A 14,436-nucleotide genomic window follows, 5' to 3' on the forward strand; every position below is an offset into this window, starting at 1 on the left:
TAAGAACCATAAAATATAATAGAATAGGAACTTTTAGATTCAATTGCATGAAGAATATGACTTTTACTCGTACAACCACTAATTTTATCAATAATAATAACCAAGGCTTATTTGGAAGCTTTTTAAAAACCGTTTTTAAGAAAGGTTCTTAAAAACAATTCTCAATTTTGCCAAAACTTAAGGCCCATTTGACAGTGTTTTTTAAATTTTGTTTTTAAAAATTATTTTCAAAATAAAGAACAAAAAAACAATTTTTTTAAATATTTTAAAAACTAGAGTGTTTTGCTAGATGTTTTAAAAAATGATTTTTTTTAAAACAAAAAAGCAAGAAGTTTGTTTGGATGAAAGAATTTGTATTGTTTTTAAAAACAATGTATTACTTTTATTTTATAAAATTAATTTATAATAATATAAAATCAAATTCAAGTTAAGTCTTATTAAAAAATAAAAATTAAATCCACAATTATATATGAGTTAAAAATAAATATTTATTTTTTAATTATGAAACAATTTTTTTATTGTAGTGAAACAAAAATTTCTATAAGATAAAAACAATTATAATATTCATTATTTAATACAAGTAAATTAAGTACTTTAATTATTTTTTTATTTTTTGTTTAATCATGATTTCTTATGCTTTTTTTAGAAACTTTTTTGAAGTTAAAGAATAAAAAAAATTCTTTAATGTTTTATAAAATTAAGGATATTTGGTAAGTTATTATTATAAAGGATTTTAAAAATTAAAAAAAAAAGATATGTTCAGATAAATTATTTTAAAAAATACATATATATATTTTGATTTTGTGAAAACATTTTAAATTCAATTTATGTAATATTAATTAATTAAATTTAATTGAAGTCTTATTAAAAATGAAAATAATTTTGTAATTAAAAATATGTAGTTTTTAGTAAAACATAAATAGTAATGTTATAATAAAATCATAAATTATATTTTTAGTAGAAAATATACTATTTTATTATATGTTAGAAAAAAAATATTATATCATATTAATAGATGTATAGTATTAATGAGTTTATTTTTGAAGTTTTAAATTATTTTTAAAAATTAATAGACTTGTTAACAAATACTGGAGAGGGTGAGGCTGAAATAATCTTCATGGGCTCTACTACTTAGTGTAAATTTGTGTGAGAGTTAGCCAAATTTGGATTTTATACTTAGCTAACTCAGTTGAATCCACAATCAATATCCTTGTTCTGGAAATTTGGGCTCCTCTTCTCAATTTCTAGGCAGAACACAACAGTAATGGCTTCTGGACATGTCTGCAGATGATATTTTAGATTGAATCACTTGGCATAATGTGAAACAATTGGTTTGATGTTTTGGATTGAAATCCTTTTGGTTGAGGCTACCACTCTTGTTTCTGCAGCTACCAGCTTGAATGTTGGGGTGACATCTAGCTTTGGAGGAATCTGTCCTGAGCATGTTTGATCTTTTATGAATTGGGAAAGGATTTGAAAATTTTATTTTCGTCCATCTGTTTGATCCAGTGAGCCAAACATTATGACCTAATTTTGCTGTCTTTTTCCCCATAAAAGACTGAGGACCCAGAAGCTCAGTTTGCATATTGGCTTCAGGCAGAAACAGACAGCATTCAGATTAAGTAGGAAGGCTTTTATCATATGGGTAACCTGATACTTTTTATTGCATTAGAATGGAACTAAGAATATGTTAAGACTGTTTTTCTTTGAAGTGTTTTTAGATGTGTTTTCTAAATTTTATGAAACGCCTAATTTTTCTTCATAAGCATTGTTTAGGTCAAAAGTGCTTTTTAGAAACACTATCAAACAGTAAATTTGACAATAAAAAGTACAATTGTGATAGAGAGACAAAAGCCTGAGTCAGCAATAAACAGTAAATTTGGCAATCCAACAAAAATAGGACAAAGAGCTCTACACACAAACTACAGCAAAGGAATGACAGCAGAATTGAAATCCACACTTACGGATGGGTTCTGAACCTGCCAACCATCCGCGAAGAAGATCGCATAGGGAAGTTTTCCCAGTTAGTTAACAGGAAGCTCTCTGCGCTTGTACCTCACCATAACCTTTCCTTTTACGCCCACAACCATGGCATTCCAGTCGACCTCTGGAAATGGTGAGATCAGTTCCAACTCAAAGTTTCTAAGTAAATGGCTCCATATGGCCTTTATTTGCAGGTATGCAAAGGGTTCACCGAGACACCCATGTCGTCCGCCTCCAAAAGATATATATGAGAATGCCCCTGCAGCCTTGTCCTCTTCTCTCCCAACTGCAAATCTGTCTGGATCATATCTGTCTGGGTCCTTGTATATATGTGGGAGCCGATTAGCAAAAGCTGGCGATGTGGCAACAATGTGACCCTTGGGAATGTCATATTCTTTCCCATCTCTGGTTGTCACGCTGAAATCAGTGTGTGAGCTACGTAGCAGCATGATCAGAGGAGGGTGGAGTCTCAGAGCTTCCTTGATGCACCTATATAGAACATCCATCTCAGACAAGATATCATGATCAACCTTGCTCCCATACTTCTTCATCAGGCTCCTCTGCTCGTCCTGCACAGCAGAAAGGTACTCCTTGTGACAAAGGAGGTAAGCCCCAGTCCAGGTGGAGGTAATGGAACTAGTATGCTGTCCAGCAAAGAGTGCAGCAATGAGCAGGCCAGTGACCTCAGATTCAGTTGTTGGGCGACCATCTTTGTACTTTGAGTCAATGAAGCATTGCAACATGTCGTTTTCTGACTTACCAGTTTCTTTTCTGGAAGCAATGATATTTGCAAAAATTTCAGCAAGCTTCTTGCGAGCCTGGTCACGCCTGCGGTGGGCTGGGATGGGCAGGTATGGGAAGATAACACTGATAGGAAGCATCCCATTGTCAAGATCATGGAAGAGGGCAGAGACATCAGCAAACAACTTATTACGAATTTCTTGACCCAAAAGGCATCTACTGGCTGTCAAAATGATTAGATGCTCTAGCTCATATTTTAGGTCTACCTCTCCACAATCTCCCCACTTGGAGAAGTAATCCTGCACAGTTCCAGAGAAAGACAAAGAATCAGGACCATTGGTAGTTCCAAAACTGCATTTAAGTAATAAATAATTTAGAAATTTTGTAGTTGGTTGGGGAACTTGAATTAGATAATAAAAGCTTGCTATACTAAACAAATTTCATCCAGTGCACTATCTAAAAGCAAAGAGTTCATACCTTCTGGAAAACATAAACATATTAACATGGCAGACCATTCTAATTCAAGTTTCATATGAAAGACGTACACAACAAAAGAAAACATGAAAAATGTGAATACATAGGATCCTTTTATTTTGGTTCCTTTTTATTCCCTTTTTTTTTTCTTTTGCTTTTGTTTTTTAATAAAGCTTATTCAAATATTCTAGACAATCACCGCTCTTTCCAACATTCCATGAGCTAGTGTGTCATGATGTACAATAAATAGCCAGTCCATCAAAAAAATGCTTCTCTATTGAAGGGAGTGTTACTCGATTAACACTGCATTTCAGGCGGCTAAGAAGTTTTGGTCAATGGCATTCACAATAGGTGAATGTTGGGCAATTCTAAAAAACAAGAACCATGCTTCTCGGCTTGCGGATGAAGTTTCTAAGCAAGGAATGGAAGTAAGTGTGGAGAGAGGCTTCATAACACCTGTTCTGTTTATGAAAAGAATGTAATAGAAGAATATTTGAGGGGATTGAAATTTTGAGATGGAGGCTTAAGTAGACTGCTATGGTCTTTATATGTGTAATGGATCAGTTACTTCTTAAATTTTACAGGAAGCATGGGTGAAAACTGAGTGGTGGGGGTTGTTTGACCTTTTGATGGTTGTTTCTATTTTCTTTTGTTTTCCTTTTCACTTTTCAGATGATACTTCTAGAAAAAGGCATCTCAATTGGCTGGATGATATGATAGTAATCATCAAGAAACAGCAAACTAGTTGCCACTCTTCTTATTAAGAGAATCCAGAAATCAACACTTGAAATTGCAGAGACCGGATTAAAGATAAAGTTACAGAAGAAACTACATTTCCATGAACATTCAAATATAGGGCAAGGAAAGTCCTGATGCTGCAGGATAAAGTGTAAATCACTATTATTGTCGTATAAGTATATTATGTTCGTTGAAACTATAAACTCATGATTCTAGGGTTTCGAAGGAGGGAAAAAAGACAAAAGAGGTTTTAAGTTCTTTGTCTTGTTGACTTTCCTATGCCTTTCCACCTATTCATTGTATTGAGTCTTAAAAACAACAGATAACAATGGTACCCCTAATAAAATATGGAAATCATAAACTCTAAAATAGCAATAATAAACTCTAACACTTCCAGCTGGTCATCATAGGCTGGAGCATAAAAATTAAACATGCTCAATGAGGAACATAGGCTGTGAAGGTATTACAAGGCAATGGTTTCATAAAAATGTCGCCCAGCTGGTCATCAGGTCGAATATAAGGTGTAATGATTTACTTCCTCATATACAAATCTCAAATAAAATGACAATCAACCTACACATGCTTGGTATGTTCACGAAAGATAAGAATGTTAGCAATAGAGATGGTCGTTTAATTGCCTGCATGGGAAATCATTACCCAACCCTCGAAGAAGGGAGTAAATCATAACATTTCAGAAGCAGTATAAGCCATAGTACGGTACTCAGCCCTACCACTAGAACAGGCAGCAGCCATTTATTTATTGCTGCACCAAATAACAAGACTACCTTCAACAAAGGTACAACAGCCAAAATAGTTAGATGTGGATTGTCTATCAAAATGGATAGCACCACAATCAACATCACTAAAACCGATAACAAGTACAGAAAAAGAGGGCTTATACAACAATCCATTTTTAGGTGTGCCCTTTAAATAACATAAACTACAACCAATAACCTCAAAATGAGGTTGACAAGGTACCAACAATACTAACAACATAAGTACTATCTGGATGATTAACAGTAAGAGAAATTAGTGTCCCAACAAGATGTTAATAACATCCAACGTCACCAAATAACATCTTTTGCTTTGTATCAGGTCTAACTGTAGATCCAACAAAATATCAACTAGTTGAGAACCTAAGGGCTGTTTGGGAAATGTTTTTTAAAGTAGTTCCGAAAAACAGGTTTTGGTGTTTTCAGAAATAAAAATGCGTTTGGGAACTAAATTCTAAAAAACATTTTTTGTTCTCAAAAACAAAAAAAAACATGTTTGGTTGAGTTGATAAAAACAATTTTTTAGAATAAGTAAAACAAAAAACTTGTTTGAAAGTTGTTTTCTTTTCAATTGTATGAAAGGGGAATACTTGTAATACCATATGCCAGAAACACACCTTCCAACAAGACAACCCAAATCTTAAATGCAAGCAAGGCCATACGAAAATTCATTTGTTTGATAGTTTTAAAACATTTGTTCTTCACCATCATGAGATGATGAGGATGAGGATGATGATATGCCATCAACACCATCATGCCCATGCCCATACCCAGCCACTCAGGCTTTAGCTAGGAAACCGGCTAAAGACCTTCCCTCTCTACTTTTTCTCCCTGAACTCCACATACTCCCACAACTACAACCTCTTAAAATCTAAAGAAACAAGGAGCCAATAAAGCTTGCAAATTAGCATTCAACTGTAAAGAGAAAAACACAAAAAAAATAAAGGAATCGACAGGTTGGAGTTTCCAAAATTTCTGAATTCTCACAAAAAAAATCAGTTGTTTGATTTACCCTGTTTTTTTTCTTTTTTTTGTTATTATTCTTATATATTTTTGTTCCTGTTCTTTTTTTCAATATTTTTTTTCCTAGGTATGGTCTTGTTTGGTTGCTGAGAAAATGGAGGGAGGGAGAATTTTGAGGTTTTTGTTATCAGTTGTGTGGAACAAGAAATGATGAGGAGTTTCAGATTTTCTTGATTTGTTTTAATTCCTACATTTTCTCAGATCCTAACAAGGATAATCCTTGGTTTTCTTTGTGTGCTTTAATTCTTCCCCATTCCATTCCACAAAAAGGAAAAACAAAAAATTCCAACGGATGCAAAAATGGTGTTGGAGTGGGAGAGGAGAAAAAAGAGAGAAAAATGCAAACAAAGGGGAAAAGTTCACTCAAGCTCCAACGAATAACAATTGCCCCACACCAGAAAAATGCAACAAGGCAGCACATCAGTTTCAACTAAAGAATGAAGAATTCGTGGAGGTGAAAACCAACCATGAGAAACTGCAAAGTAAGAGAGAAGAGAACATAGAGAACATTAGGGCAAAAACACAGAGAGCATCCCATTTTTTTGTTCTCTGAATAGTGTAAAAAACAACAAAGACATCTTTAACTTGTTCTCTAAAAAAAGGACATTTGAAAACACAAAGAACACAGAACAGCTTTACTCTCCTTCGCCAAACAGGTTTTTAGTGTTTTGTGTTCTCAAGAACAAAAAAACAGTTTTTGAAAACACCAACTGAGCAGGCCATAAGCAACTGAACTCAGAAAAAAGATTTTAAGTAAATATTCCCTTGGGATTAAGGTTGCTTCTTCTTGCCAAGACGTTGAAACTATAAAATTGTGATTCTAGGTTTTGGAGAAGGGAAAAGAGAAGAAAGAAAAGATGGAGGAGGTTTTGTTTTTTTTTTGTCTTGTTGACATTTTTATACCTTTCCACCTACTTATATAATTTTGAGTCTAAAAAGGAGAAGATTAAACTAATACCCCATAATATAACATAACATTAATAAACCTCAAACATTGTAACAATAAACTCTAACAATGTTTAATAACTTTGGATGGTAGAATGTAATGAGAAACCTCATAAAATCTTTAGTTGAGGAAATCAAGCATCAAAATGCCTAAGATCAATAGACAGGAAACTTGAAAAGGTATAATAATGTCAGACTCATAAGATACAATATACCAAATAAAAAATGAAGGCATAACACAGAAGTCATAACACAAGTATACTGATATAAGTATCATTAAGCTTGCAGACATTCATCAACTGCCCAATGGTATGCTTTAAATAAGCTAGGGATAAAAAAATTTAAAAGAAAATAAACAATGAACAACCAGAAGAGGTGCATAAGGAAACTCTAAAAGCAGCAAAGGAGTAGACAATTCTCATGGTAAAAAAATGGATTTCAATGGAACAAAAATGAATTGATAGTGGATAGGTGTTTCTCAATCCAATCAAGATTATTTCACCTATAGTCTGACTAGAAACTCACTCTCACTTCTTATGGTGACGTATTTGAAGAGAAATTGTTCTTCTGCTTCAATTGGAAAATTCTACAGTCTCAAACAACTCTCTCTTCTTCTTCTTTTTTTTTTATTTTTTATTTTTATTTTTTTATGGGTTGCAGTCTCAAATAACTCTAAATCAAACTGATATTATCCTTTTATTTCAATTAAACCATAGGTTACCTAGAAAATTATTTTTTGATAGGTAACTTTTTTTTTGGGTCCCTGCTTGGACTTGAGCAAGCTCCTACATGGCCACCCCAACCCCTTGCCGGTTTAGCCCGGCCTCAAGGGCTAATAGATTAACTAGAAAAATTATATCACCTTAAAACATATGACATTCAAGAAACAAGATCATCTTTTCTTCCTTTTGGCTTTGTTTGGTTAGCATGAAAGTTATAATGCATTTCCTGCAAAAAAAATTGTAGCATGTCTTTGGGGCCTATATGGGAAAAGAGCAATGCTGTATATCACAAGTCTTTCATCTCTATCCATCTTAAATGAAGGGGCAGATCACTTTTTCTTTCATTCCAAAACAAAGTTAGAATAATCTGATCAGTTCAATGGATGGAATTGATTGTTTCCGATAAAAAATTAAGTTCAAAAGAACAATTGCTAAAAATTTGAGATGGATATTTTTGGAAGGATTTCTCATCCTTTACTTGGACTTAAAAATCCCACAAAAGAAAAGAAAAAACAAAAAATTCTAGCAGATGCAAAACGGTGTTGCAGTGGGAGAGGAGAGAAAGAGAGCAAAATGAAAAAAAATAAAAAATAAATAAAAAGAGGAAAAGTTCACTCAAGCTCCAATGGATAACAATTGCCCCACACCAGAAAAATGCAACAAGGTAGCATATCAGTTTCAACTAAAGAATGAAGAACTCGTGAAGATAAAAACCAGCCATGAGAACACTGCAAAGCAAGAGAGGAGAACATAGAGAACACTAGGGCGAAAACACAGAGAGCATCCCATTTTTTTGTTTTCTGATAAAAAACAGCAAAAACATCTTTAAGTTGTTCTCTTAAAAAGGGCATTTGAAAACATGAAGAAAACAGAAAACAATTTTACACTCCTTTGCCAAATGGGTTTTTAGTGTTTTGTGTTCTCAAGAACAGAAAACAATTTTTGAAAACACCAACCAAACAGGCCCTAAGCAACTAATCTCAGAAAAAAGATTTTAAGTAAATATTTCCTCGGGATCAAGGTTGCTTGTTCTTGTCAAGACGTTGAAACTATAAAATTGTGATTCTAGGTGGAGAAGGGAAAAGAGAAGAAAGAAATTTTGGTCTTGTTCACTTTTTATGCCTTTCCACCTACTTATATAATTTTGAGTCTAAAACGGAGAGAATTAAAATAATACTCCATAATATAACACAACATTAGTAAACTTCAAACATTGTAACAATAAAGTCTAACAATGTTTAATAACTTTGTATGATAGAATGTAACGAGAAACCTCATAAAATATTTAGTTGAGGAAATCAAGCATCATAATGCACAAGATCAATAGACAGGAAACTTGAAAAGGTATAACAATCTGAGACTCATAAGATACAATATACCAAATAAAAAATGAAGGCATAACACTGAAGCCATAACACAAGTATACTGATATAAGTATCATTAAGCTTGCAGACATTTATCAACTGCCCAATGGTATACTTTAAATACACCAGGAATACAAAAATTTAAAAGAAATTAAAAAATGAACAACCAGAAAAGTTATGTAAGGGAACTTGAAAAGCAGAAAAGGAGTAGACAATTCTTATGGTCCAAAAATGGATTTCAAAGGAACAAAAATGAATTGATAGTGGATAGGTGTTTCTCAATCAAATCAAGATTATTTCACCTATAGTCTGACTAGAAACTCACTCTCACTTCTTATGGTGACATATTTGAAGAGAAATTGTTCTTCTGCTTCAATTGGAAAACTCTACAGTCTCAAACAACTCTAAATCAAACTGAATTATCCTTTTATTTCAATTAAACCATAGGTTACCTAGAAAATTATTTTTTGATAGGTAACTGTTTTTTGGGTCCCTGCTTGGACTTGAGCAAGCTCCTACCTAGCCACATCAGCCCCTTGCCAGTTTAGCCCGGCCTCAAGGGCTAATAGATTAACTAGAAAAATTATATCACCTTAAAACATATGACATTCAAAACAAGATCATCTTTTCTTCCTTTTGGCTTTGTTTGGTTAGCATGAAAGTTATAATGCATTTCCTGCAAAAAAAATTGTAGCATGTCTTTGGTATACGGGAAAACAGCAATGCTGTATATCACCCATCTTTCATCTCTATCCATCTTGAATGAAGGGGCAGATCACTTTTTCTTTCATTCCAAAACAAAGTTAGCATAATTTTATGATCAGTTCAATAAAATGGAATTGATTGTTTCCGATCAAAAATTAAGTTCAAAAGAACCATTGCTAAAAATTTGAGATGGGAAATTTTCGAAGGATATCTTATCCTTTACTTGGACTTAAAAATCATATGTAATGAATGGTTTGTTTATGATTATAAAATAAAAATAAAATAAAATAAAATCATTTGAGATGGGACTAGAGATGATTTTGTGAAAAATGTCATTTTCCAAGGAAAAAAGAAACTAGAAAATGTCACATTGCAAAAGAAGTTACTTCTTTCACTCTTCCTAACAAAAAGGAGCCTTCAATATATAAATGAACTCCTAATGGGGCAAGCAAAAATACAGAGTGTACTCTCCGAGCAAAAGGTGATCCTAAATCAAGATATGGACATATTCAACGAAAAGACGCTTACCTCGGCCTCCATAACCATCTGATCCACATACCCTTTCAATTTAGTAACTCTCAAAGCTTCTGTAAAAAACCGGAACTGCTCTTGCCGCACAGAGTAGTCAACATCAAAAACAACACCAGGGCCAAAAATGGGCACATTGAACCGGTATACCTCTTGCTGGCTAAGATCAGACTCTGGAGCCTTGAAGAAATGTGCTGAGACGTCAGGTCCAATGAAGAAAGAAATGTTCTTGTTCAATAGCTTCAAGGTAAATACACTCCCAAGCTTTGGATACTCTTCCCTAAGCATCACAACTGGGCCTTTCAAGAACCGTATGAGCCCACCAATTAATGGAAATGCCTTTATAGTCGGAGGAAGCCGTTTTTTAGATCTAGGAATTATAAGTGCAGATATAAGCTTGGCAACCACCAAAGTTGCCACAAGGAGGAAGGCTGCATTGAAGAACTTGTTATCCACATCCATTGATAGAATGCTTTTATAGATTTAGAGCCACTAAACTGAAAAATCAAACCAAAAGAAGATAATCAGAACATTAATCATCACTACTACAAAAGAAATTGCTCCGGCACCGAACAATTGTATTCCACAACCATATTCCAGGCAATAAAACTAATCCATGAATTATCCACAATTAAAAAATAAGATTGAAATGTAATGGCTACAAGTTTATCAATCAACATCCTATCTTGGTTATTTTCATTTCTTCTTCATTTTGGTTCACTTTGTTAATACAACTCATATAAATACTTATAGACTTTCATTTTCTTATAAAAAGAATATCTTAAATAAAATAAAAGCAACTTGTAACAACCAAGAGGCCATTTACCAATCAAAATACTACAGTCATTTTCATTCATTTCTAATCCTTTTTGCATCAATACCAGATTATCAATTTTTGAAGAAATAACTCATTGATTTCATGAAATTGCAACTTTATAATTTGTTATAACATAATTTTTCTTTTAAAAATAAAAAACGTATAACCACCCTAGGATAATTCCTAGTTTCTAAGACATATCTTTATCTTGTTCTTCACTGCATCTTTAACATGTTTATATCAATTATACAAGCTGCTCATCCAATGGTGTCTCCAAACAAACAAAGGCAATGAGGACTTCTTAAGTTTTGACTTGTATTAAATTGTATGTTCAAGAGTATGACTATCTTACAAAATTTCTAGTAAAGAGGTAGAGCTACAATACGGTCAATTTCAACTCCACCAAGCCAACCTTTGGATAGGAGCATAGTTTTCCATAATTCTTGTGTTGTAGGGCATCTATCAAACATCAGTCTAGTTGGGCCTGGCAGGATGACCTATGCATCTAGAGCCCAACTGAAACTTAAATGCCATATTTGGTTTTAGGAAAGTACTAAGGAAAAAAAATTTAAAGGAAAATGATATTCTTAGGTTTGATTTTACTATGGAAAACTTGAAAGAAAATAAAATATAATCCAAATTAGTTAAAAAATTATACATTTTCAAATTATTTGATCTTTATATAGAAGAGTTAAAATAAGTTAAATGAGTTCGAAGTAACATACAAAAAAAAAAACTTTATTCACTTTAAATCTATTTTTTATTTTCCTTCACTTTTTCTTTCCTTCTACTTTTCCTCTCTATTTTCTTTCCCTTACATTTTCCCTAAAATTTTTGGGAACCAAATATAGCCCAAGCCTTTTATTAATATTGTTTTATATGATAACTTACTAACACATAGAAGTCAGGTTTGTTTACACTAATCCTATCAACAACATAAAGATGATCCCTCACATAGGGCATACCATATTCTATTTTGGGGGAGAACTTAGAGAAGAGGAAATAGGCACATTGTACAACTGATTCCCTGCCCTGCCATTGGAATTACCCTCTATTCTCTCATTAGTATGACTATACACAAAGTTGCCAAAACGAATCAGAACTCTATTCAACCCGAGCCTAACTCAAGCTTAGATATTGAGCTTGAGCTAGATACCTCAGGTTATAGGTTGAGTTGGTTCAGGCTTTAGGCCTTTTTAGAGGGTGGATAGCGCTTGGGTTGACTGTCTAGGTCTCTAACCCGAACCAATTCACCAAGAATCAGCCTTACAATTTATTAAAATCAAAGAGTATATGGAAAGCAATAAAGATGAAATCATACAATTTTTCTAACAAAGCATTATATTATAAGGCAAAAATCCATAAAATATGATCAGTACAGACAAGCATTTTTTGGTGCTAAGATCCAAAGTGAAGATTAAATAACGAATCTAAGAAAATTAAAAGAAATTTTATACATCAGTAGCCTCTTCCCAGCATGGTTGGAGAGAAAATGGACTCCAAAATAACAAAAACTTCACTGAACTGAGCCAAATACAGCCACTCGACATAGTCGAGTGAATTGTCTTTTTCACTGTTGGAATTCTCCTTTCTTTTTCCTACATTTTCTCAGCATCCAAACTAAGTGATAAACGGAGAGATATAAATCCAAACCCAGTTGGAACCACTTGAAACCCAGAAAATGTGCAGCAACTAGCAGCACAATCCAAGTCGATAATCTCTTAAACCCCACACTCTGCTTGGCTGCTGAGAAAATGAGGGAAAAAAAAAACAAAAAGAAATAAAAATACCCGACCCACTCAACTGATTTTTAAAACAACAAAACCATTCATTTGAGTCGAATTAAGTTCTCTCACGATTATCAGATACAAAGAAAAAAAAGACTAAAAGACTAAAAGCTTGTTTTATTTTCGTTTGCATTTTTCTAGGAATCCAAACAGAGTAAAAGCCATAGAAAAAGAGCAACAGTAGTGGATGCAAGGGCAGAGATCTAACCAAAAAGGCAGCAGAAGAAATGGAGAAAGAAGTGGCACAGGGCACAGGCTGGACACCATCCACAATTCCTATTCTTTTCATGGGGCGTGTTTGGCTAGCTATACTGCACAACGCTCCCTTAATTTTTCTCTTGGTGGGTTGGGCCGGGTTTACCACAACTTTCAACCAACAGAAAGCCCATTACAGAAACCTTGGGCTGCGTTTGTTTGGCTGCAGCATATAACATAACTTATGTATAGCATAAATGATAATCTTAAATATTTTATCTACTGGAAAGATATCTTAAATCTAATGGTATGTTTTATTTTTTGTTTAAATATTCGATATTTATTTAAAATAAAAATATATTACATTTTAATATTTTTAAAAATATTTGAAAATTGTTAAACAATCTGTGTTATTTCAACATACTTCATGAGAGGGAAAGAAAATAGGGAAGAAAAGTAGAAGAAAAAAAAAAGTGAAGGGAAATAAAAAAGAGAATTAAAGTTGATAAATTATTCTTATTTGCTTATTTAAACTCATTTTATTTATTTTAAGTCATTAATATAGAGATTAAATAATTTTAAAATGTATAAATTTCAAATTAATTTTAATTATATTTATTTTAAAAAAATCTATAGCACAATTGAACATGAAAAAATCATTTTTCTTAACTTTCATTTTTTTTTTTTTAGTACTTTCCAAAAACCAACATAACCAAAAGAAATTATTGTCTTAAGAAGGTTATTGATTTATCGATAAATAGATATTTATTAATTTAGAGGGATTATCATAGTTTTGTTGTATACTACTTCTACACGTATAACTTACAAATTCAAAAACAAGGGATATAATCAAAAGTTAATTTATAGAAGCCAAAGATGTTGTAAGGAAATAAATCGCGGTGATAAAAAAGTTTCGAGAATGCAATAAGTTTGAGAAATAGTTGAATTGAGAAAAATAGAAGTTGCAAAAAGTTAATATTATGAATTTTATTTACTATTTTTTATGGACTTCATCAATTATTAATTTATAGTATTGTTTGCTTGTTGTTCTTAATTTTCAATTTTTAAAAATAAAGTAAAATAGATAATATTTTTTAGAAAATAAGTGATTCACCCGTTTAAAAAAAAAAAACAAAAGGAAAAAATAAATAAATTTTAAAAACAACCATAAAAAACAAATACAATTAAATATAATATCTTTCTTCTTGTCTAAGACCTAATATTAATACTAAAAATTTTCAAATACGATCTTCCTTTGAATTAAATATGCTTCTCTAAATTTTTCATTCAGCAAATAAATTTTAAATCAAACTATATTCAGTATAAAATTTATTAATTTTTAAAAATAATTCGATACTCAAAACATGATTTAATTAGTACTAAAAGTCATGAAACTCAACAATATTAGAAATGTATAGGCCAAATTTCATTTTAGATAACTTGACTAAATTTTTAAGAATTTTTTCACCACACAAATAAACTTCTAATTAGTCAAAACTTAACATATTGACTAATTTCTTAAAAAAAATAAAATATGGTGTTTTTATAGAACATGTTTTAACTATTTTAAAATTATTTTTAATTGTTTTCTGAAAGTTATTTTAAAAAATAATTATACAAACATGAAAAATGATTAAAAAT

At 32.1% G+C, this 14,436-nt stretch overlaps 1 protein-coding gene across 1 annotated transcript; it reads right to left on the bottom strand.

The window, feature by feature from the left end:
- Positions 1–1,787: 1,787 nt before the first annotated feature.
- On the bottom strand, positions 1,788–12,887 carry LOC117928729 (sterol 14-demethylase-like). Its single transcript, XM_034848723.1, has 3 exons — positions 12,809–12,887; positions 9,997–10,493; positions 1,788–3,023 (listed from the first exon to the last, which is right to left on the bottom strand). Exons 2-3 carry the CDS (start codon positions 10,456–10,458, stop codon positions 2,025–2,027), a joined length of 1,461 nt encoding a protein of 486 aa, XP_034704614.1. The 5' UTR covers positions 10,459–10,493; positions 12,809–12,887; the 3' UTR covers positions 1,788–2,024.
- Between the last annotated feature and the right edge of the window lie 1,549 nt (positions 12,888–14,436).

The sequence above is a fragment of the Vitis riparia genome, chromosome 13 (assembly GCF_004353265.1).
Source record: "Vitis riparia cultivar Riparia Gloire de Montpellier isolate 1030 chromosome 13, EGFV_Vit.rip_1.0, whole genome shotgun sequence".
Classification (NCBI taxonomy): domain Eukaryota; kingdom Viridiplantae; phylum Streptophyta; class Magnoliopsida; order Vitales; family Vitaceae; genus Vitis; species Vitis riparia.